General features: G+C 40.9%; 1 protein-coding gene across 1 annotated transcript; it reads left to right on the plus strand.

Moving 5' to 3' along the window:
* On the plus strand, window positions 1-25,189 carry LOC147151893 (neuronal acetylcholine receptor subunit beta-2-like). Its single transcript, XM_086020408.1, has 6 exons — window positions 1-614; window positions 16,489-16,634; window positions 16,761-16,805; window positions 17,518-17,627; window positions 19,481-20,465; window positions 21,397-25,189. The coding sequence occupies exons 1-6, from the start codon at window positions 560-562 to the stop codon at window positions 21,550-21,552; spliced, it is 1,497 nt and encodes a 498-aa protein (XP_085876534.1). The 5' UTR covers window positions 1-559; the 3' UTR covers window positions 21,553-25,189.
* Window positions 25,190-26,376: the final 1,187 nt, after the last annotated feature.

Genomic DNA, 26,376 nt, shown 5'->3' on the forward strand with positions numbered 1-26,376 from the left:
CACCGGAGCTGATAAAGTTGCATGATTTTAAATGCTCATCCTTGAGAGAATATTCAAACGCTAGTTTCTTCTCACAGATGTCCTTTGTCCATTAAGACCGAGTTGGCGTGCAAGTGGAGGCCGACTGGGGAGCGCACTGGGCGGGTTGCAGAGCCATGTGAAGACCAAAAAGCCAGAATCTTTTATCGGAGGAATGGCCACCTAGCAGATAGCACGATTGTGACACTGCTGTTTTCTCCTGCATGGCCGCACATTTGTCCACTCAACTCCCCGTTTGTATCGGGCAAGAGGACGGAAAGCAAGGGGGAACACTGTGCTCTTTCTAGCCGGGTGCCGCTGCACAATCGGTGCGCTCCTGCAGACTGACTGCGCCCGGGCAGCGGTCAGTGGAGTTCTCCATGCCTCCGAGCCTCAGATAGACACTTTACCCCGGCGGGATCCAACGCACCGACGCCCTTTATAATCCATTATTGTTCCACTCCAAGTCTACAGTTGAAGAGGAGCACAAAAAGAGCGTCTGCATCTGCAAGTTTACGCGCGTTTTCGCAGCCTCTGGACGATGGCGGTCCTGGCGAAAGCCGCGCTGCTTCTCCTGGTTGCCACCGTGCCACAAAGTGAGTAATCTCCTTTTTCAAAATCCTTCCAAATCGCGGCTGAAGGGCTTGTACGGCGGGGCGTCAGTCAAAGAGGATCAAACATGTTTCGGCTAAATCGTCACTTGTCACATGCGCAGCGCCGCGTTGACTCTTTCGGGGAAGCTTATCTTGTGTTAAATATTGAGAATACATATTTGAAATAACACAGCAACGAAGGTCACAGTGGTTGTGAGTTAAGCGTTGCACATTTCAGTTCCTGAAGTGCTACTTTCTCAGAGAGGAATTGTGTTGGCGACTTCATTAGGTACACGTCTGCAATCTAATACCACTAAAAGGCTGAATCAAAACAAAATTATAATTGTTAAAAAGAAAATGATCACTCTATCCATCTATCTATCTATCTATCTATCTATCTATCTATCTATCTATCTATTGCGTCGCAGTTGAAGTCTTCATGAAAAGAGCTTTCTAATGTTTCCTTATTTAGCTACTATCAGAAGTACAGAATTAATATCACTGTTTGTTTGTATCACTGTTTAATTTGCCCATTTCCCTAAAGGATACGGTACCCCCCCCAAATTTTTTAAAAATAAATAAATAAATAAATAAATAAATAAATATATATATATATATATATATATATATATATATATATATATATATATATATATATTTTTTTTTTGCGTCACGGTGGTCGACTGGTTAGCACGTCCGCCTCACAGTGCAGAGGATTCCAAAAACATGCATGGTCGGTTGATTGGACACTCAAAATTGCCCCTAGGTGTGATTGTGAGTGTGAATATATATTATAAAATTGTGGGTCCCATAGGTGACATCAGTTTTTAAAATGGAGATATAATGAAAATTGAAACACAGTAAAAAGCAACAAAAAGCATTCAAAACATTTAACAAGAGATTTTGATAAAGCTCTCATTAGATTGTGCAATTAAGTTGCGGAAAAAGTGTACAATAAGATAAACTGCATACATTTCACAGAATTTGACAAGGTAGTTGGTTTGATGACTTCACTAAGGGATGTAAGTAGACCAGGTATGGCAAACACACACACACGCACACACGTCCCCCCCCCCCACCACACACACACTGGATTGTACCTAATTTAATCTCATGATGTGATCTTGTTTATCCTCATGTGCCGAAATGGCTTTCTGTCAATGCCAAGGCCATCTAAAGATAAGAGTGTTGGAAGCGGATTCTTTGAGATAAACCTAAAAAAAATACCCAAAAACCCTAATTAAAAATACAGGATGGTGAACTAATTTTAAGTATATTTGTAGTGTGCTGAACTGTGTCACTGCATGCGCTGCTGCACAACTCAACAGGCCTACACCAAAACTTTATCTTCAATGTTTGAATGTGAATTCAAAGCTTGGCTGAGTTGGATGAGTACAAAATATTTTTGTAACTGCAGAAAAACAGTTTGACTCCAGTGGAACCAAACATGTTTTTTGAGTTCAGTGGGTGGTAATTACTAATGCCACATAGGAAAATATCAAAACAGGTAACATGTCATCATCGAGTGGCTTGATTCAGAATACCGAATTCACTCGCATACATAAAAATGAGACCTTGAACAATGTCAATCAAATGTAAAAATTATGATCTTTGCGAAGAATTTGAAGGTTGTTTTGGAGTGTATTAGATCAATTAAATCATTATCATGATGTAACTGTAAAATGGCACTGCACATGAAATACTTCCCATGTGAATTTCGACCTTTATTTTGATATGTTTACCCACTAAGATGACTTTCCTTTGCTCTTTTACAGTAATTAATCAACGTTGAAGCTAACTTAACAATAGAGTAGAGAACCACACCCCACCCCCTTTTGCTTAGTTTTCAAGGTCAGGTTCCATTATCTGAGGAATTGATACATTAAGTACAGAGCATCTCTTCCTTTTTTCCCACTTGTATTTACTCATCCCATGTATAATGATTTTGCAGGCCCGACATTTCAGTTTTTCATTTCTTAAAAAAAAAATATCGTATGAATTTTGTTCGACTTCAAAATTGTGTCCCACCTGTGCTTCATAAAAAAAATCCCATTTTAAATCTTTGTTTGAAGCCTGAGATGTGGCAGAAGGGTAAAAAGTTCAAGTGGGCCGAAAACTTTCACAAGCCACTGTAAATATATTTTTTTGTATTGTTTAAAAGGAGTAAAGTGAATCCAAGTTAAGTGCATGGAGCCCTCACACTACTGTGTGTGGCCCCGGGTCCTACCACATATGCGGATGGGCAGAAATATGCAAGTTTCATCCCAGTGTTGTTCTCAGGCCAACAGCTGTTGCTTGACATGCTGCAAATGAGCTCTCTGGCAAGAGCTGACGAAGATGAGTCACTCTGTTGGCACCTATTTGTATGTTGTTTCTCTCTGAGCACCACATCTCCTCTTGCTGCTGCACGCAAAGTGTTGAAAAGTTGGGGGGGGGGGGGGGGGTGAGCGAGAGGAGGCTGCAGCAAGCCCTCCCTGCTTGTCATTCACTACAACAGAAGTTCTCCATTTTTTGGGATCCAGGGATCCCTTACAGGGGAGTATTTTTCCTAGGACCTCTTCATAATTCTAACATCAATTAAACATGACTCCCACGTGTACCCTTGAATGTCAGAGAAATTTAAAAAAATGCCCATTTTCAAGAAAAAAATTGTAATGCTACGATAACAAAATCATATATGATTTGGTTATGAGAATAAACTTGTACCTTTTCAGGACATGAAACATTTTTAGAACATGAATGTGACCTAAAACCTATATAATTCATTCGATTTTGGTTGTAATCTTTTTGAGAGGGGAAATAAAAAATAACTGAATCACATTTTCCACGTGTTTGTTATGGTTCAATGAAACCAATCCTGACTCATCCAGCAATTTGATGACAAAGTAATTTGCGCTCGGCATAAAAACCAAAACAAAGGAAACTCTACCCATGCGCACAGTTAGACTCTGCTTTGCACTAGACGTTGGGGGGGTGGTATCGATTGTACACATTTGTGTAACCAGTGATTATTTTGACTTTCCCTCTCAAAAATATTAATTTCATTGTTCAATTGAGTGTATAGGTTATAGACCACATTAAAAAGTTGGGAAAAGTTTTCGAAAAAGTTTGTATTTTTTTTATATTTATAACACAAAAGCAGACATTTGAACAAAAACAAGAACACTTTATTTTTAATTATGTTGTATTTTCAAAAGCCGCGACCCTTGTGAGGAGAAGCGGTATGGATAATGGATGGATGGATGTATTTTCAAAAGTAATAAGCTCATGAGAATTAAATATATTTTAAAGAGATAAGGAAGTCATATTTAACAAGTGAATTAAAGAAATTACAACTTTCTTCTCTTAAGACTACATCTTACATCATGAAAAAACACCTTTAGTCTCTAAAAAAACAGGACTAAATCCTCAGAAAATACAAATGTTGTTGTTGTTGTTTTTTTAATAGATCTTTATTCCAATAATACTGTTCATATTAATTTCCTAAAACAAAAACACTTTATGAATGAGTTATTGTGAAGATGCATCACAATTATATGAGGGCTTTTAATAAGCCCAAAGCTAAGGTAAGCAGAAATAATTGCTTCAGTATGATGGTTTTATTGGCTCGCCTGTGTAATGTGACCTATAACCGAGACTGTAACTGTAAATGAAACTACGGAGCCCCTAAGGTGACATGGAAGTAAAAAAAACCCCTTTGCCTTCCCTCGAAAAGATTGCGAGATAACGCACAGATTTTTTCTGCAAGTGAATGTTTTTTTTTTTTTTTTTTTTTAATGCGTGTTTATGTACTTACGGGTCATTATTTCCGGGCAAACAAAAGCAACAAAGGGAGCGTTTTCAGCCGTGGGCGAGTTTAATTGAATTGTTTTGAAATTCACTTGGAATACAAAGACATTAAATCAGTTTTTGATATTAAGCACGGTTTCCAAATAAGTGAAAGACATCTGATGTGAGTGCTAAACAATAGAGGACTTCTCTTGACCGCAAGGAGCGTTCCAAGGCCTCCTCAATTATTCTTGCCGGCAGTCTCCGGCGTACTGTCGTCTCTCAAACAGCCGCGCATTAGATGCTAGGCTAGACTAGCTGCCACACTGACCCGGAAGTACATAAAAACGCATTTAAAACAAAATGCATTCCCTCGCAAAAAACTTTGCGTTATCTCACAATTTTTGGGAGGGAACGCAAATATTTGCGAGGGAACGCAAAGTTGTTGTTTGTTTTTATTTCCATGTCACCTCAGGGGCTCCGTATGAAACTGATGGATTAGGGGGAAATATAAAAAATAAAGAAGGGAAATCTCTCAACCTAAGGAGGTTAGCTCTCAGCTTGTTCGGCCTCAGAAAGACCACCTCAGATGGCCACCCACTGAATAATTGACATCACGACATCACTATCATAAAAGTAACCTACAGGAAGCAACATTTGGAGCGGCAGTGGCCTCTTTATCCTTTGATTTAAAAAAATTTTTTTTTTAAACCTGACCAGCTTTAGTTTAGCATAACTTGATTTGGTGCACACGTCTTGGTAAATAACCTTTGATTGTGTTGCAGTCTTAGCGCATGTGAAATGATGGCATTCTTATTTTTAGAGGCAATACATTATTGAGGAGTGTAGAGTGCAGCAAGGCAGACACAAGTGTATGTGTGTGTCTGCATCCATGTGTGATGAGACCTCTTGGTATTCTCCCCAAAGTCTCCCCAACCTTCGTTTTGGCTTTATTTTGACAGCCCAAGACTTCTCTACATACCTTTCAAACTGAGCGCTGCTTCGCTAGTGCCACCTACCTTCTGTAGTCACAGTAAAGTCATTGTGACCTGTCAGAATGGAATCATTGTTGAATGGTCTACCCTTCAAAAGAAGATTTTTTTTTTTTAGGAAATTTGTAGCGCGTGCGATATTCAGGAACTGTAAAATGAGTGTTGCTAATGTTTATGTAATCTTGCACCAAATAGTACACACTCCCTAGAACAGCTCCCTTTCATACATTTTTTGCTTTAAATGCTTTAATCCCATGGCATATGGATGAGCAGTTAGCGCATTCATTGGAGGTTTGAATGTGGGCTTCGGTCTTCCTGTGTAGAGTTTGTATGAGCTTGTGAGGGTTTTCTTTGTCGGCTACATTTCTCTCAATCAGAAAGACAAACGCGATAATGATGCCAGCCCTTGGTCAGATTTTGGATTTACTGTCTTTGACTTATTAGCTAACATCAAAATGACCAAAAACATAACAAAAAGTAAAGGCAAAAGTTGAAAATGTACAACTTGAAAAATAACGGTCTCAAGAATATAGTCTGCACGTTCCTCTGCACATCTCTGAAGATTGTCTTCCTCTTTGATCCTATCTACGTGTGTATCTTCCGGTGATGTCGTCGATGTCCTGTGAGCATGGGGCAAAAATGGCTCATCTTGCTCAAAAATAGATGCACCCATTGTCTTTCAGGACCTGATAAAATATCCTCCCCACTATAGACTGTTCAAGTATCAATACAACCGGTGACTCCATCTCACGACTGACCGTAATGAAGTAAGCGGTCTAGAAAAAGGATGGATGGATGTTTTAATCCAGTCAAGGCGCATTCATAGTATGTAATAGAAGACATATACAAAAATGTACCAACGAAAGAGAGACATTAAAGCAACACTATGTCATGCCAGTTTTTGTTGATTATGGCGGTGTCATCTGGACAAAAGCGGTAGTGTTTTGGTGAAAGTCAACCACATTTCCCCAGCGGTGTAGTGTCGTGAAATCCTGCGCTCTTGCTGGCCTGCAAGTTGGACTGAATTGCATTTCTATTTCCAGTGGCTGTGTGAAAGATGAATAGCGATGACGTAATGAATCAAATTTTGTTTAAACAATACTTTGGTTTTTTTTGTTTGTTTTGGGGCTTCTGCCATGACACCAGTAATAGCGCGTAGACGTTCGAATCGAATTCCGTCCTTATATCGACAGGAGGAAGCTAGTATGCCGCAAAGCAATTCAGGACATTTGTATTTTTTGTGTGTGCCAGGGTTGCTTCCATCCTCCTCAAAGTTGCTTGGTGCCAGTAAAAACGATACAGACCCCCCTAGTGCATGACAAAAGTCACATTCAACTGCTTGTAAGTCAATGTTTCATCAAAAGAGTTTTGAAAAAAACTTTATTAAGGTCGATTTCCTGCCCAGTGTTGCTTTAAGAAGAATGGTACCGTATGTGTGCATTGTTCAATAACGCCTACTAGAGGGAGGCGCTGGAAAAGATGGTGTCCTGAGTGGGATTAAGTCCAAGAGAATTTTGCCATCCTGGAGACCAGTTTTATAAACTTTAAAGCCTGAAGACATATCTCCACAGCAGTTGCTATGAATCGAAGCTGAACAGACTGAAGCAGCTTTTATTGCAAACAAATTGACGATTTTATGCTCGGCTCTGATTTTGTCAGGATAAAACGTGATATCTCTATTGTAGTGTAATCTCTCTAACACATGATACAATTTTATTTCCCCGTGTGATTATATTAACTTGACAGTGTGCTTTTCTTGTGGGGACTTCCCTCTGTATCGTCTTAACAGGCGGCTCGTTGTCTCCGGGGATTTGAAACCTTGTCATGGACTGTCATGATGCTCCAACTCTCAGCACTTGTCCTCCTCACTCAAATATCCGCGATAGCGTAATGTGGAGTGATGTGTGTACAATGTACCTCTGCTTTGTGGCAGAGCACCTCTTCTTTTCCAGTCATCCTGCCGTCCCGTTGCAGGCGTGACGAATGTGACGGCCTTCGGTGTGGCCGCAAATACAAAACCTCGTGATTCTGTCATCCAAAGCTGCCAACTCACACACTTTGAGATGTCAGGAGACGTGTATCTTGCTGTTGTCAGATCACAAGTGTTTGCACTACTGGTTCAGTCTGAATGCTTAACCACGCACATTTTCCTCTGCTGATTTTTGGCCCGGGTGACGTCAACATGGAATCCGGCCATGCGGCTGTCATACTCGGGTTTGCTGCCCTGTCAAACGCGACAGCTCGAAGACGCCCGAGGCTGTCGAGCAAGCAAACCAGTGAAATCAAATGTGCAGTGTGTTTTTCCACTCAAACATGTCAAATGGTAGCTATCATTCAACCAAATGATGTTAAATGTCTGTTCTCACAGATATGACAAATTGTGCAATAACTCAGATTCTGTTAAAATGACATGAAGCTATATGACATATGGCATATATGCTATTACTATAGTAGGCAAACGATAGTAAAATGACCTAATCCAACCAAAATATTTGGCAAAATATGCCTCTAAAATTGCACCTAAATTTGGTGCTGTGGAATCACAGAAATACAGTGGATGTATAAAGTCTACACTCCCCTAGTCAAATGCCATTTTTTTTTGTGATATTAAAAAATGAGACAAAGATAAATTGATCAAAAACTTTCCAATCGTTAATGTGACCTACAACCTGTACAACTCTATTGAGGGAAAAAAATCAAGAGGGGAAGTGAAAATGCAAACTGAAATGGTTGGACAAGTGTGCACACCCTCTTGTGACCATCCACATTCAAACTAATGTTAAATGGGAGTCAGCACACGTCTGGCAACAGTGCCTCTGAATATCCACAAATAAAGTTCACATGTTTTAGTAGGCTTTTTCTGTCACTTTGTTTTTGCTTTCTAGCAGAAATTTGGAGGTTTTGTGCTAACACCGACTGCTGTTTACTCCATCCACCTCGTCTCAGGCCCACAGTTCCAGCTGAAAGACAGCCCCAAAGTGCTCCACTGTAGGTATGGTGACCAGCAGGGTTGTGTTTGTGGGAAAAATACTTTTGGGGAATTATGGCCAAATGTGTCTATCTTGGGCTTTATCAGACCGTAACACGATTTTCTAACATGCTTTAGGAGATTTACAATTTTGTTTTTGCAGAAATCTCAAACCAAAGTTGAACTTTTTGACCATAATTCCAAAAGGTATGTTTGGTACAAACACAACACTGCTGATCACCACAAGAACAAGATACCTACAGTGAAGCATGCTGGTGTCAGCCACCATGCTTTGGGGCTGTTTTTCTTCACATGGAGATGGAGCCTTGGACAAAGCGGAAGAAATTGTGAACAGTTTCAAGCACCAGTCACCAGGCACTGACTGACTGACTGATAGAAAAAAGTCAAATCCTACTTAAACATCTGAAATGTATTTAGATTGAATCAGAATTTGGGTAAATGGTGGCAGGTGTATTCTGCGCCCATTTTACAAGCGTTTTAATGTTAATTCTCCACACACCAATGTAAGTGTAAAATCAAGTTAACTCATTCACTGCCAGACATTTTCAGACCCCCTTTTACCCTAACGTTAAAATATATATAAATACATTCCGGGGATTGAATGACTGGACTGTGAAAAGACAAATAAATATGTCCTTGGTAGTGAATGAGTTATACTCTCTTAATATTGAAATGAAAATCAATCAAATGCTTCTGGCAATGACAATTGATTGTGAAAAGCCAACGTGATTTGCGTCTCAGATGCACACATAATTGTTAAAAAAACATTCTTCTATAAGAAGAATTTAACCATAGGAAAAAATTGAAAAAAAAAAAGGTTTGATCACGAGACCATGTGGAGGGAGAAGATAGCTATTAATACTATCAATGTGAATCCCCTTAGTCATGTATTGCATAAACGCTAAAGAAATGCAGAAAACGCACTCTTTGAAGTGAGGATTTATGCTGATATCTTGACACAACATGTCAACTGGACATAAAAAGTCTACACACCCCTGTTGCCAGTTTATTGTCGTACAAAAAAATGAGCCGGTGAACTGACCAAGGGTGGGCCGAAATTATTTTTAAAAATGCTTAAAAGATCTAAATTAAAGGAATGTGAAAAAAACATTGATACTTGGGGCTGACTTCACTTCTGTTAGCATTCCCAGAGGAGGGCATGTCAGTGCATCAGTCATCCTTCCAGTATTATTTCAGGCCAGCCCAGTCTGTCGTCGGCAGCGACAGCCAATCGGCGTTAAGAACATACTTACTACGTCACATGCGCTGCATGGAAAAAACACCCCCCAAAAAACAGACACACACACATACACACAGCGTGGTGATTGGTGTAACAATGCGGGACAATGTCATTGCAGTACAAAAGTTATACAGCACTGTTTTTTCCCCCCTTAACTCAAATCTACGAATCTGTGTGTGACTTATTAAGTACGCTCTCGACGCCGATTGCCTGCAACAGCCGTGACGGACGGACTGGGCAGGCCTGAAATGATGACCGAAGGATGACTGATGGACTGACGTGCCCACCTGTGCTTATTCCATTTGCGTGCAGCATAACAGCAAAATCCCGCTTCCCCATGTTTGCTTTGAAACCTGGGTTCCACTAATTGACCTGAGATTGCTGACCTAAGAGCCCTCCTGGATTTATATTGGATTTGTAGTGTTGTGTAGAGTGTCTTTTGCAAGAAGTCAGCTGGGATAAGCTCCAGCTCACAATCTCACAACTCTGAACAGGAAGGACGACTTCTTCTGTGCTTCCCCTACAGTTATCATGTGGAAACTACTGACAAGACCCTGACACTGAACTTGCTTCATTTCCTGCATGGTCATCGGGACTTTTTTGATTCATCTGTACTCGGACAAAACACGCTAAATTAAATACAGTGAGCCTATGAATAGGAAATGAACCATCTCTGAGCAGTCTTCTTAAACTACTCAGACGTTTGCATGTTTAGAAAGCACTACAGGCACATCTACAATTCTAAAGTGCAAAAGCCATTTGGATCAACAGCAGAGTGTCATCCTTGAGCTGACTTGGAGATCCATTTAGAGTGAATATTTTTCTTTTGAATTGAATTTGTTGGTTGTTGCTCATTGTTACCGCACAGCATTATGGACTCAGTTGTGGTCCACCGCTTCTGTACATGTGTTCATGTGTCACTGCTTTAAATGTTTTGTAAACGAAGAACTAAATGCATTTTCTATAGTGCTTGTCCTCATCAGGGTCACAGTTGGGATGGAGCGTCTCCCAACTGACTTAAAGAGGAAGTCAACCCAAACATATTTTTTTGTCAAGAATATGTTTTATCCAGGCCCACTAGTTGAAACAAGGCATTCTGATAAATAATGCGTTTTTGGAATAAGAGTTAAACCCCCCGTTTTTAGCCATCTCTGGGGGTGGCCATTTTGTCACTTCTGTTGACTGAAAATAACATCACAAGTGCTCAGTACTTTAGGTAACAACCAGTCACGGATGACCTGACTTCTGAAGCTGAGTCGTGATTGGTCGTTACCTGAGCCCTGAGTAGATGTGATGTCATTTTCAGTCAACAGAAGTGACAAAATGGCCACCTCCAGAGATGGCTGAAAACGGGGGGTTTAACCCTTATTCCAAAAACGCAATATTTATCAGAATGCCTTGTTTTAACTAGTGGGCTTACATAGAACATATTCTTGAAAAAAATCAGTTTGGGTTGATTTCCCTTTTAAAGCCCAAGGCTGAGTACACCCTGGACTGGTGGCCAGTCAATTGGAAGGCACATACTGACATACAACCACTCACACTCATGTTCACACCTATGGGCAATGTAGTTTGTGTTGTGTTTTTTGGAACATGGGCGGAAAGACGTACTACATGGAGAAAAAGCAAACGCAAGCAAAGAGAGAACATACAAACTCCACACAGGAAGGTCCTGAGATGAGATTCAAACCCAGAATCTATCAAGTGCGAGGCAGACATACTACCCAATGTTTTGAATAATTCAATTCATTTTGAATAGTACCTTAGACATGATGTTAGAGGCAGCCGAGGTCATCAGTATTCATATTTTCACATGGACTGATTGCTTCACAGAGCCTGAAATTTATGACTCTTCAAATAAAAGCTAAGCTAACTTTTGCAACTACTAAAGAAAGATCAGCAAGTAACATATTAAGCAACATATTTTTATTGTTCTAGGCGGATGCGTTTGTCCCTTTTGGCTGTAAAAACAACCATTGACCTCTTGTCTCATCTACATTTGCTTTGCGCTGTTTTGCCCCGCAGTTTTGACTGTCCTGTCAAGCAAACACAATTCATGAATAGCAAACCAGGCTGTTACAAAGGACACACAATAACCAGAATAATAGAGTGCAATAACAACGTGCGGTTGTCAAATGTTTGGAAATTTGCAATATTTTCAACAGCTCCCAGTCTGTTGTAGCGCAGCTGTGCACCACTGCAAACTACAACAAACATAAACATTGTTGAATTAATACCTCACTGTCACAGTTAGTCAAAAACGAGCATTAATGGTTTCACAAAGGTAGACATGTTGTGCAGTAATAATATTATTTAATTAAATTTAATATTTAATCCCATTCAATATACCATTAGTGTTGAGAATGATAAAAACCATAAATGTACTTTGTAACATTCCCCTGTAAACATCAAATTACCTGCGCATGGGAAGCAGATTTTCACAACAGTCGTGATTGTGTAGAAGCAACCTACATGTACATAGTGTAAAATAAATGGGGCTCAGGAGTTTGTAATGTACAAAACTCTGGCAGCGTGTTTGAAACCAGCAACTGTCACTGAAGCTCTTTGACCCAGTCAGACTGTGTTCTGTGTTGATTATACATGGATGAAAACAGCCCTGCGGTGACTGTGTGCGTTGGGGTGTGTGTGTGTGTGTGTGTGTGTGTGTGTGTCAAATCAGGCTCTTTCTTGTTGTACGAGCTGCACACTGCGAACAATATGCTGACATGCAACATACTGTATGTGTTGTAAATAGACTTGATATACATATATACACATGATCCTTGATTTTTGCAATGTAGCTAGTGTGTATGGGGGGCTCAGATAAAATACACATGCCCCCTCCAAAACACACACACAATTCTTTCATTACCCATTCAATCGAGGATTATGCTATTTTGCTCGACCACCAAATTAGTGAGACCTTGCAGCACGACATTTAAACATCACTTCACCAACTATTGCCGTGAGCGTGTGCGTGAGTTAATGTGCGTCTCTCGTTGTGTACTTTTACCATCCTCTCAAAATACGCGGGTAATCTAGAATAGGTCAGCAAATACCAGGAAGAAAAATTTGAATATCAAGTTTAGTTGCCTTTTAATCATGGTCAAGAAATCGCTCAGAATTGGTTGCATTTTGGATTTTAACATATTGTGAGAAGATTCTAATCCATAGGGTCAGAATGTCCTGCTTGCACCATAAGATTCCCTAAGTACCCAAGAATATGACGTAGAAAATAGATATAATGTGTGAAAAAAATAATCATTTGTGGCCACTAAATACTAACTTGTGTAGACGAAATAAGTTCAACGTAATGGTAATATGCACACTAATTTATAAATAACTAATTTATGGCCACAAACTATAAATTTGTGTCCCCAAAATATGTATAATTTGGGAAAGAATGTGTAATTTTTTGGCCACAAAGCACAAATTTGTGTCGACGAAGCAGCTGTGGCTAGTACCGGACAGTCGGGTAAGCAATGGAGTGCACCTTCCCTAGAACCGCCAACGGGAGTCGCCAGGGCGAAGGACAATGCACAGCTATAGTATACAATATTATTTTATACTGGGTAAGATAAGATAAGATAAGAATGCCTTTATTGATCCCACAGTGGGGAAATTTTCGTTGTTACAGTAGCAAAGATATAGGTCACACAGGGGCGGCGGCATAATGTGGCCATTAATGTATAACATTGACGGCAAACATTTAGAATCAAACCTATGTAGATATACGCAGTAACATGTGTATATACACATGTGTATACACACCAACCTACATCTACATAAAAAATATGAGGAACACTCATTTCGGCCTGTACATAGTACAGAGGAAAAAATACTCTAAGTGACAGTGCTGCAGTGCTGTAGTGAAATGTAAGGAACAGCATTGGATAAAAATAAAACTAGACTAACAGTAGTGGGGAATGTTGAGTATTGCACGGTATTACAGTAGTGGGGAATATTGGGTAAGACTAACAAAGACATTATGAAAAACCTGGAATTGCAGGCTACTGGCAAGAACAGAATAAGAGGAAAAGACACCACATCGGCTATTGCAGTTTTCTACGAAAGGTGCGCATCATTAGCTTACACACATATCATTTAGAATGATATTAAGACCTCAAATCAGTATTTTGTGCATATATTATTACATATTTCGTGGCCACATATTAGGATATTTTAGACACATGTCATGTGTGGTGCTCCCCAGATTCACATAAAGATGCATCTTTTCCAACAACTGCTTGTGTTTATGATGTAACATTAACCTGTTTTTGTTCACTCACTAAAGCCAAACAATGTCATAAGCGACACCTCAGATGTGACGCATCGTATCAGAGGAAGCCCAAACATCTACCTGTGCGCAGCGGCAGGATGGAAAAAAAAAAAAATCTGCTTACATGTGGCCCCGGGTAGCTAGTCAGCATAGCTAATCACTTCAGACACACACATTATGCAACATGAGGCCCCCTCGACACCCCACGTTAGCCAGATATGAATGCATCGTCCCGATAAGCACTCGGCTGAGATGATGAAATTAGGGAAGTCAAAATCAGAGAAGTGGAATGTTTATTTAGAGGCAATTGCACTCTGTGGTTTGACATTTTTGGCATGGCGTCCAATGGAATAGGATTGCATAACAGCCAGAAGATATTTTGCCTTTATGGAATAAAATTAGTTGGGATGCTTGAGCTTGCTCTTCCAAGAATTTAGTAGGATTTTTTTGCAAGTATAAAAAAGACATGTTGTACCTATACAGGTAATGTTTTTAGTAACACTTTTAAACGAAAACATCTGTTAATTGATGTTAAGATGTAAAACAAAAACATTCCTAACTTGGCTGTTGAGGCATAATGCATAACTCAGCAGTAATGTTGATGACATTACTGATGCACCTCTGATGCACCTCGCACATTAGTAATTTTTACAAATTTGCAGAGCTGGGCATTTATTAAAAATTTGCTGTCCGTTTATCGCCTTCCGCCTACAGACGGGGTACCCTTCCGCCGCCCGTTTATTCGCCATTTTGCCCGGCACGACCAAATAGTAATCGTTTATAGGCCGGTCTGACTATCATTTTAAACGGACTTCGGTTCGTGTTTCCAACTAACAACTCTGACAAACTACCACTAGTTGTTAATGATACAGAGATGCAGCAAGAAATTAAATTGTCTATCGCTACTTTATGAACATGTGTGAGATTGGCTGACAGCCAGTATCCTGCCTTTTCCCCAGATGGGCTCTTGTTAACCTAATGTTGGAAAAGGCTATCTGTTTGTAAATTAGTTTTTTTTCCATTGAGCTACAAAAAGAAAATGTGCAGACTGAAAAAGTGTGTTTGGATGTATGCTTATTTAGCGTGTCAGTGCTATCAGATCAAATTATCATGTCAGAATGTGTAACCATTGAGCCACATTAAAGCTTTGCTCTCCTAAATTGTTTTGAACCATTTGAACCATGTTGTCACATCTGGAAAAGTGGTGCTCAACACAAAATTAGCAGTTAGAGACATTTATATGCAGCCGTAGAGACATTTATATGGAGCTATGTGTAATTCTGTCCTATTTGTGAGAGATGTTTTAAATTCCCCCTTTGGCTTGCATTTACATCTGCAATTTCTTGTTGCAAACCGTCAACCTTATGTATTAAACACAAATGATATACAGGTATGTGTGTTAATTCATTATTTAGTCAAGAATGAATCTCCATCTTTAATCTGACATTATTGTGTTAAGAGACTTTGGGGTTTTATTTAGTTGCATGTCGGTACGTCAGACATAGGGAGACAGGACGTGCCATCCAAACATTCCTCTCTCATAACAGTTCTGATTTGCGCTTTGTCATTAACGTTTTCTATCCTGCCAAAATGGCGTCACAGTTCGTTGTGTAATGCATTACGTCAACGTCAGCAAGACTATACCAGGAATCTACCGATAGATTTTACAGAGGAGTGGAAGTCATCCCGCTGCATAGATGCTGAAGCTGATGAATAAAAGAAAGACAGCTGCATGAGGAGCTCAACACACCTGACCACACCAAGCCCTAGGGTTTCAAACTAGGGTTTGGGTTTAGCAGTAGGGTGTCGAACTAGAGTTAGAGTTTAGGAGTAGGGGTTCAAACTAGGATTAGGGTTTGGGAGTAAGTTGTCAAACTAGGGTTACTGTTTAGGAGTAGGGGTTAAACTAGGGTTAGGGTATAGAGGTAGAGTGTCAAACAAGGTTTAGGATTTAGGAATACGGTGTCGATCTAGGGTTAGGGGTTCAGTTGAACTGAACGGTTTTGACGGTTTTCAACCTTATGGATTTCAACATGTAATATATATATATATATATTTATATATATATAGGGTGTATCGGTACGCTACATCATATTTCGATTCGGTGTGGTTTCTTCGAAACTTCGGTTCGGTATATTTTCGGTACAAAAAACCTGATTTTTAAATATGTTTATTTTGAAAAGATGACAAGTAAATGGTATCTTTATTCGTTTCAATGCCTGCTGCCACTCAAGTTTGTGAGTTAACGTCCACCTTTTATTGCTGTACCTCCGCGTACCACCTCATTCATATCCTTGTGCATAGTACCCTCACCTGTTGAACTCCTCCACCTGCAGTCACATCCAATTAATGGCAATTGTGTTGTATTGTAATTCCGGTTAGACCACCCCTAGCGGTGGAAGAACAATCCACAGAATAGCTTATGACCTTTATATAAGACGCATGGTTCAAAACCTAGGAAAAAAATAGTGGCTTATAGTCCGATAAATATGGCATATTTATGTATTTATTACCACATATATGCCAGTGAATGTATAGTACGTTGGATACTAGGCACAGTCCTGAATAATACCGTTTTTTATGGTGTGTGTGTTTGTGTATGCCTGTAGCTGCCTTGTGTGCAGAGGTGGAGGAACGTCTGGTGGGTCACCTGTTGTCGGCAGACCGCTACAACAAACTGATCAGACCGGCTGTCAACAACAGCCAGCAAGTCACCATTTACATCCAAGTGTCTCTCGCTCAGCTCATCAATGTGGTGAGATCAGCTGTGCCAGTCATTCAAATGTGATCATGTTGATGGTTGATGACTATGATTACGATAAATAGAATTCCTATTAAGAGGCATCAGGATGTGTATGAGCCTACATTTGATGTGTTTCAGAATGAGAGGGAACAGATCATGACCACCAACTGTTGGCTCACACAGGTTTGTCTTCTCTTGGTCTCATGTCTTAACTTACGCTGTGTGTGCATATGAGTCACTCACCCCAAAAAAAAGTCCCAATGTGACCAGCATGTGGACAGAAACTTTATGCTGGCGTAGCCGCTCTAGAATGCCTCGTTGTTGTGGCACTGAATAAGCCCCGTAACGACACGGTATGATAAATTCCTGGAGGCTTCAAGCGGATATACAGTTTTTTTTAGTTGGCTCTAACATGCAGTTAATGTAGACAGAAAATAGAAGGTAGTCAAATTAGCATCCATTTTTTGTGGTTGTAACAGTGATATTTGTTGAGCAGTTCAACAGGATGTTGTTTCAGGCATTCAGTGGACACACCCACAGCATTTGAGAGGTGTGAGAAGGGCTTGTTGCCACCATTTTGAAGCCTCATTCTTATATACTTGACAATTTTTTAAATTGTTTAAATTTCGTGGGATTGTTACTACTCTTCTCTGTGGTGTGTCAAATTTAGACATTGTCATGAAAATGTTGTATTTATGTTCAAATATTCATAAAATATTTTGGAAAGAGTCGCAAAATTTGATGGTATTCCAATTAATTAATCAGTTTTCAAACATTTCAATGAGTAAAATTAACACATGATTACATATTTTATTGCTAAAGACTCTGTTTGTGTGAGAATGAAAATGCAGGAGGACTTTGTTTCCTCAGTGTCTTTTTTCTAAACACTCATCAGGTGTGGAACGACTACAGATTAATGTGGGACCCCGACGAGTATGATGGCATCAAGAAAATCCGCCTACCGACACAACACATTTGGCTGCCAGACATCGTCCTCTACAACAAGTAGGGCTACAACTCGCTGCAAAATAAAACAACAGACACAGTGGGCTAGACACACCACAAAACCATCTTGGTTTCAATAGAAAATACGTTAGTCGTACACTTCCCTGCGCTGTCCTTGCAAGTAAAAAGACAATATTGTTGTCGAGTGTCTTCTCTCCCCATTGTGTGCATTGTTTACTAATGTCTCACTTGGTGTGAACCTGACAGGTAGTGATCAAGGCAGTGCCATCAGTATGTGGTGGGAGGAGCTCTGCAGAGCCAGACTCCTTCTGTAAAAGAGTCTTGATTGCAAATGAGAGGACACCCCAGGGAGATAACGTCAACATCAATCAAGGGTTCTGTAAAGCAATTCGAGAGTGGCCCCACACCAAGCGACTATCTAATATCTAATAGGCACGGGCCTAGGCATGCTGGTGAATCAACACCGCCACACGTGGATGTTAGTCTCAGTGGTGTAGTAAAGCATAAGTCCACTACCCTGCTGCCTCTGGGAATGTTGATAAAAATGATGATAAATCAATCAAATGTAAACGTGAGATGGTCGCAGCTTATCTGGTTGTGTGGATATGCTTCATGTGTGTTGTGGTCAGTAGCGGTGCACCAGTTTTTATACTCGCCTCATAGCCATGAAACTTTCATGAAGACAGATTGCCGGTCAACGTCAAGACTGCACAACAGGCAAAATGGATCCCAAGGCCAAACGATAGAAGATGATGGGGCTCCCAGTTTTACTGTTGTCGACACGTCCTCTCCATTCCTGAACTCTATTCATAGTAATAGAAAGTGAATGTGAAGCTGGATTTCTGACCTACTTTATAATTGAGAGTCTATGTATCTATAATGCATCGCCCGTAGCTTTGGTGAGATCAAGTCAAAAGGAACGTCTCAGCACATTGGAGGCCGGTGAGGGGGAGATCGTTGACATGCTGCTACAGTTTGTTCTGATACAGACTTTTCCCCCAAAGATGATAACAACATTCTGTAACACCTGTTGAAAGGAGGCATTTAACAACTATGTAATATTGACAGAATCAGTCCTGAAAATTGTTAGACAGTCCAAAATCCAGATGTCAGGTGGTGAGACAGGGCAAAAGACTCAGGGCCGGGTCTAGGCAGGGGCAAGAGGGGGCCTGGCACCCTCAAATAAATGTTGGGCCGCCCAAACCTAATCCCCCAAAATATATAATATTTCACATATTTTTATCATCTCATGCCTCCTCTCCACTTTTTACTGTCTTAATGTCTTGCTTGCCCCTTCAAATAAAAAATATACGCAATCCGGCGCCCCGATGCTTGCCGATGACCGATGTCGGACTGGTGTATCTAGACCCGCCCTTGGAGAGACTATAGTAGTTACTACATACTAGGTGTGGTTTTAACCAAATGCCAGAATGTAGGAATAAGTTCTTTGTCAAGATTTCATCATTTCTACAGAGATACCTACTCTAATTTTCACGGGAGGGGCATTCCAGAGTACTGGAGCCCAAATAGGGAATGCTGTGGAACCTGCTTTTGCTGCTTTTTGCTTTTGACTTCTTTTGAGCTCCCAGGGTCATCAAAGGAACAGCTTGTAAGGCTCTGGGAGGAGCATAAAACACCACTAAGTCAGTAAGATAGGAAGGCGCTAAGCTGTGTAATATTTTATGAGTAAGTAAGGAAACCTTAAAATCACATCTCAGGTGGACTGGAAGTCTGTTGATCACCTACATTGAAGAACAAGAACTTTACTAGTTTCATTCGAGAGACAATCAAAGACATTAATGATACAGGCTGGATTGTAGTGATTTTTTTTGAGGGGGGGTCGATTTTGTTTTTGTGTTCTTCCTCTTAATCTCTCGTTGTCTGTCCCTCAGTGCTGACGGCACCTACGAAGTCTCCTTCTACTCCAACGCGGTGGTCTCCAACAATGGCGAGGTGGCCTGGCTCCCTCCCGCCATCTACAAGTCGGCCTGCAAGATTGAGGTCCGCGACTTTCCGTTCGACCAGCAGAACTGCACCCTCAAGTTTCGCTCGTGGACGTACGACCACACCGAGATCGACCTCATCCTGCTGAGTGACTTTGCCAGCCGCGACGATTTCAAGCCCAGCGGCGAGTGGGATATTGTGTCGCTGCCGGGACGCAAGAATGAAGACCCCGATGACATCAGGTACCTGGACATCACTTACGACTTCATCATTAAGAGAAAACCTCTCTTCTACACCATCAACCTGATCATCCCTTGTATCCTGATCACATCTTTGGCCATTCTGGTCTTCTACCTGCCATCGGACTGCGGTGAGAAGATGACGCTGTGCATCTCCGTGCTCCTGGCCCTCACTGTGTTTTTGCTCCTTATCTCAAAGATTGTGCCACCCACATCTTTAGCAGTACCTCTGATCGGGAAGTACCTGATGTTTACCATGGTGCTGGTCACCTTTTCCATTGTCACCAGTGTTTGCGTGCTCAACGTGCACCATCGCTCCCCTAGTACGCACACCATGCCTCCTTGGGTCAAACGTGTCTTCATGTACCGACTTCCGTCCTACCTTTTCATGCGGAGACCAGGCAGATCCAACATACGCGAGAGGTTCCGGAAAAAACACCAACAGCGATCGTACTCGGAGAAGAAAGCGGGAGCAGATGCGGGGACGGGTTCCCTGGGACTGGCCGACTCCTCGTCGTCCTTCTACGTCAACGAGGAGTCGGCCAAACGCTACGGCTGGACGTTCGGCGACTTTGCCGACAACACAGAGTTCAGGAGGAGGACGACACTGAAAAGCAGCATCGACGTGGAGGACGCCGTGGATGGTGTGCGCTACATTGCGGACAAGATGAAGAGTGAGGATGATGATGAAGGGGTAGGCTTTTGAAAGGAAATGCCTCAACGTGTGTGTGATTTGCAAATAACTCTTCAGCAAATCTCTTGATTTTGGCCATTTTTATAATATGTGCGCAGAAGATGCATCTTAACACCATGCTGCTACGCCAAGTGTAAACACAAATCACTTTCTTACTGATATAGCAGAGTGTGCTGGTTAATTTCCATTTCAGTTTGCCAGACGTAATATACAAATGATACACAGTTTCACTACTGTACTTGGTATAAAACGAGGAATTTAATGAGGACATCAAACGGATGGATGGATCTTACATTAGAAAATGGATGGATGGATTTGGAAGTGTACTAAAACAAAGTTGATTCAATATGCTATTCACATGTTTTATGTATAATGTGGATTAGTTATAGTCATACTGTATATACTGTATTATTTGTTGAAATTAATAGCAAAATTCCTTTCTGCCTTTAATGTTATTCTTGTAGCAAATATAGTGTTAGTAGCATGCAACTGCTGTTTGTACCTCACATACTCCAGCTAGAACTTTTTTTTTGTTGCTAAATTCATCCATCCATCCATCATCCGTACGGCTTATCCTCACAAGGGTCGCGGGCGTGCTGGAGCCTATCCCAGCTGTCTTCGGGCAGTAGGCGGGACACCCTGAACCGTTTGCCGGCCAATCGCAGGGCATACAGAGACAAACAAACATCCGCACTCACAATCACACTTGGGGACAATTCAGAGTGCTCAATTAATATACCGTGCATGTTTTGGGAATGAGGGGGGAATTGGGAGTACCCGGAGAAAAGCCACGCAGGCATGGGGAGAACATGCAAACTCTTTAAAGAAAATGAAAACAATGCATTTGAAAATAGGCTTACATTAAACCAGCTTAGATATTGTGTATGCAATAATGGGATTTTTTTTTTAACACTCACCTGTCTCATTACAGATCATTGAGGATTGGAAGTACGTGGCGATGGTGATCGACCGCCTCTTCCTGTGGATCTTTGTGTGTGTATGTGTGGTGGGAACCGTGGGCCTCTTTATGCAGCCTCTGTTCCAGAGTTACAACACCCCCATTGTTGAAGACATGGACCAGAACTGAGGGATGACACCTGAACTTGGGAAAAAAAAATCAACCTTCATTCCTACCCTCCTCTCCAAAGCACCAAGCAATCTTTTTCTCACATGTTACAGTATGACTACATCACCTGCCATGCTGATGCACTTTAGCCCTCTTCCTCTAGCACACACATGTCAAAGTCAAGGCCCGCGGGCCACATCCGGCCCACGAGAAGGTTTTCTACGGCCCCTGGGGTGATATTGCTTTATTATTAGATCTGGCCCGCAGCAAGCCGGAGTGGGTAGCAGATGTGATCGGGTCCTTCGCGCCTGATGATGACGTCACGATTTAAAATATATTGTAGCGTCCTCCAAGAACACAGACGTAGTTTAACTACCATGTTTTTATTAGTCCAACCGGCTACTGTGGGACGCAGCCGGCGCCAATACAGTAAGACAACCGTTCAGTCAAAAAAGTGCAATGGCTCTCCTCTTCGTCCACCTCGGCTACTCTCGCTCGCATACCCTCCCATCCAGCGAGCCGAACGATGCATTCAATAACCTCGGAAACAAAACATCTTGGCATGACACAAATTCGACCACAACACAGCTAACCCAATTTGTTACAATATTTCTGTAATATATTTCTTTGCATCTATGTTTGCCAGCCCCTGGCTGTTGTTATAACAAACATTAGCGCTACTTTTGCGAGGATCGTCCTTCGGTCGTCTACGTGCCGACTGAAGACTTCACGTCACTTTTCGTGGCTTTCAGAATCGGGTTGTGGTGAAAAGTTATTCGGAGTAAAACACGCTTTATTAAGAAATACTTCATGTTAGACATCTCACGTTGTTTTATTATTTATCCAACACTGAAAATGTCCCCACTGTGGGATCAATAAAGGCCTTCTTATTCTTATTATTAGTAATTGTTGACATTTGATAAATTCATTGAGTTTCGATGTAGTACTGAGATGTCCCACACTGTGAGCAGGCATTGAACGCTCCTCGAGCGCTAAGTGTTGATAGCGGGACACGTAGTTTCTTTTCTTTTTCCTTCTTTGACACAGCTAGCTAGTAGTTTGTTCGTGCCAGCAAACTCAGTAGTTGCAGATTGGCCGCGTTTCACCATGTTTGTTGTTGTGTGTAAATGTTAAAAGGTGAGTTTAATCATTTAGGTTCGTGTCAGGTAACTGCTGTACATAATAGTCTAGATATGTTCTTGTGAGTGATGTCACGTTGATGAACACTAGTTCGTTATTTCGGCTAGTATGCTAACTATTCTAGTGATGAAAAGTGTGAATGTGTATTGTATGTATTGTTTGGCTGTTTAATTGTGTAATACAGTGAACTGTAATGTTTAGGCATATTGTTAACTAATGGATGTGCATTGGGTGATGTCTCCCAGGTTATTCTTTGTCTGTGTTGTTGCAGACCACAATAAATAGACGTGTCAGTGGAATACGGGCCTGTGTCCTCTGACAGGAGCACCCACATTCATACCTTGCCACACTAAAATAGAGTCAGCTGGAGACATCATACCAATCATATGATCCTCTCCGTTTTACTTCACATTATGTACAGTTCATACAATTTTACAGCCCGAGTCAACCAGAAAATTGTTTCCAGTTTGGCAGGAGAAACGCAAACGTTCCACTGATCTTGTTTCACAAGACGGGCAGCGGCTTCTTCTCGGGTCATAAGCGGAAGTTGACGTACGAGCTGACTCGCAAAAGTAGCAGTAATGTACTTTTTAAAAAAAATGTACTTAGTAACTCCGAACATAAAAACACAGCAGCCGGGGGATGACAAACATAGAGGCAAAGAAATATATTACAGAAATATAAAGGGTGACATCATCAGCAGGCGTGCAGGACCCGATCCAATCTGGACATTTTAAAAAATTTCAGTGAACATTCTATCAGTCCGGCCCTCGGCTTGTTGCAAATTTTTTTATTTGGCCCCCCGCCCATTTGAATTTGACACCCCTGCTGTAGCACCTGTTCTGCTCCTGAACTCACTCCCCAACCTTTTTATCCTCCACCTGTCCTGCCATTTGATCAAGCAGGAGAACTGAGATTCATCTCGTTTTGATGAAGAAATTGCTACTTTAGTTGCTTTCATCTGATCAAAGTCACTATTGCTGAGATCTGGCACCATGTCACCATTGTTGGGTGCCAATTGATCTTGTATGACCCTCTCTGATTCCAATCACAATTTAAATTGACATTGGAGTAGGGAATAACTATTTGTACTAGTTCATCCTGAAATTGTTTGATGGCATTTCTGTAAAGTTCTTCGGCACTAAAATCATTCACACTTCCATTAATGGACCTTGCTTTATGCACTGGGACACAGTCATGCTGAAACAGAAAAGTGGCTTCCCCAAACTCACAGATGTCCAGAACATCCTGTTAAGATGAATCATTTAAGTGCAAGGGTAATTCAAGACAGAAAAAGTGTCCCCCAAGACTTCATTTCATATATTGTAGTGTATTGTAGATTTTTTTGGGTGTGTCCCGAGATGTCAGCAGCTATTCTGAGTTTGTCATCCAAACTTGCCTGTCCATTAGTGGAGATAAACACAATTTCAAAATATTAAGTGAGAGTTCAACCATGTCTTGTTGATCTGTACAAATCAATAGTCCTGAAAAATGACATTACAGAGGAGTGTGTTTGTCTTTCAAAAAAAGTATGTCTGTTCTCAATGATCCATTTCAAGCATGTCACCAGTAAGATGAGTTATGTGTTTATTTCTTAAGAAAAATCAGCAAAAGCAAACAAAACCGTCCAGCAGTAACTTAAGTTTCCTAGCGCACATGAATTAGGAGATAAATGCCATTGCCTTCTAGGGTGCATCTTAAGTTTTACTTAAACCTGTGCACTGGATATCACATAATATAACCAGATGGCATGTTAATGACATGTAAATCGGCTCAAACCTGACTATTGGTGGCTCAGGACCTTGTTCTCCTTTGACTTTTTTATGGATTCTTTTCTACTCTTCCGGAATCACATGCATGAAACAAAACCCTTGTCTACTTTCCCAAGAGCCCAAAGACAAAAACAAAAAACAAACAGATAAAGACATTTAAAAAAAAAAAAAAAAGCTAACACATTGTGCCAATAAGGGAACTAACAATGATGTGGATACATAGATCACCTCCATGTGTCCCCTCCCAATAGCACACGTGCCGTAATAATACCGAGCAGCGCAAATATTTGAAGAGCAGTGTGTGAAGTTTCACTCTCTCTCACACGCACATGCTGGACTCAGACTGGTGCACAGCAAGCTAGGGGACTGCTTGTACGACTGTAAAACCACAAAACTGATGACGATAAGCTTCTCGGAGTACAAAGAAATATATGTAATTAATTGTATGCGTCCATCACCAAGGAAATTACGGCAATAACATACTGTATACTGACAGGAACAAAGAAGCCAAACAGCCTCTCTATTACTTTTCCTATGTAAAATTCTTGTCTATTCTCAGAAATGCATTCAAGCCCTAATTATTTCTATAAAGAAGTATGTTATTGTCATTACAATGTGAGCAAAAAAAGAAAACGTTTCTTGCATCTTTTCATGTTTTTCAAGTCATTTTGCTTGTCTTGTGGATGGATGTAAGGAAACGTGAGTCGATGTCAGCTAACTGGATCAATAAAGGAGAGTGAAAGCAACATTTATTGTTCATTTGCTCCTGCATTGTTTGACTCAGCAATATAAAGAGAGGCATCACACCATTTAACTCTGCTAAGGGCTTATTGTAGTTGCATAAAGATTTCTTGTGCACGGATGGCAATTCTTCATCAATCTTCATCAAAGTGCCTATTATCTGGTATCCAGCCATCCATTTTATATACTAATTATTTTTCTTAGGGTCACAGGTGAACTGGAGCCCATCCAAGCAGATTTGGGCAAAGACACTCTTATAGTATTATCTTATCTGGTATCTCAGAAATAATTCCGTTAATTTTGAGTGACGTCTGACACAAGAGACTGGTGAAAGATTGGTGTCTGGTGTTCCATGCAAGAAAACTACTGATTTTGAATGGGGGATAAATCAATTCTCCAAAACAGCTCCAGTTAGTTCAAAATACTACTGCTCGCCTCTTAACTGTAACACAAGGAGGGAGCAAATCCAGTCCCCGCCAAAAGTATTGGACCCGCAAGGTCAATTCCTTTCTTTTGTTGTATGTTGAAGACATTTGGGTTTCAGATCAAAAGATGAATTTAAGATTTCATGATCCGTTGCTTGACCAGTAGACCTTCCACTTATTCTTCCTGATGAAATATTTTGTGTTTTTGGCAGTTTGTTTAGTGTCATTGTCTTGTTCTCTAACCCATGATGAAGCTTCTCCTGATTAGTTTGGATATTTTTTTTGGTAAACTGCCAGACTTTGTAGGTTTTGTAGATTTCAGAATTCATTCTGCTGCTACGATCATGAGTTGCATCAGCAAGAAAGACTAGTGAGCCGGTTCCAGATGCAGCCATGCAAGGCCAAGCCATGACAGTACTGTACGTCCACCGTGCTTCACACATGAGCTTGTCTGCTTTGGATCAGAAGCAGATCAATTCTTTCTCCACACTTTGGCCTTTCCATCCCTTTGGTATAGGATGTGTAAGTGCTTTACGTCTTGTGGTATGGCCTGTATAGTATGTTTCTTCTTTGAACAGTGGATTGTGATACCCAGAGATGGGCACTTTTTTGCCATTCCGTCCTCCGTCCACGACCTGCATACACCTCCGTCCTTGTCCATCTGTCCTCGTTCATAAAAGTAATCGTTTTCCGTTGTAATCGTTTAACTCATCTAGTTGTAAGTACCATAAAATAAAAGCTGGAATTCAGAATTTTCTTTCTCATAT

This window comes from Filicampus tigris, chromosome 2 (genome assembly GCF_054856515.1).
Source record: "Filicampus tigris isolate MCC_2025a chromosome 2, RoL_Ftig_1.0, whole genome shotgun sequence".
Classification (NCBI taxonomy): Eukaryota; Metazoa; Chordata; class Actinopteri; order Syngnathiformes; family Syngnathidae; genus Filicampus; species Filicampus tigris.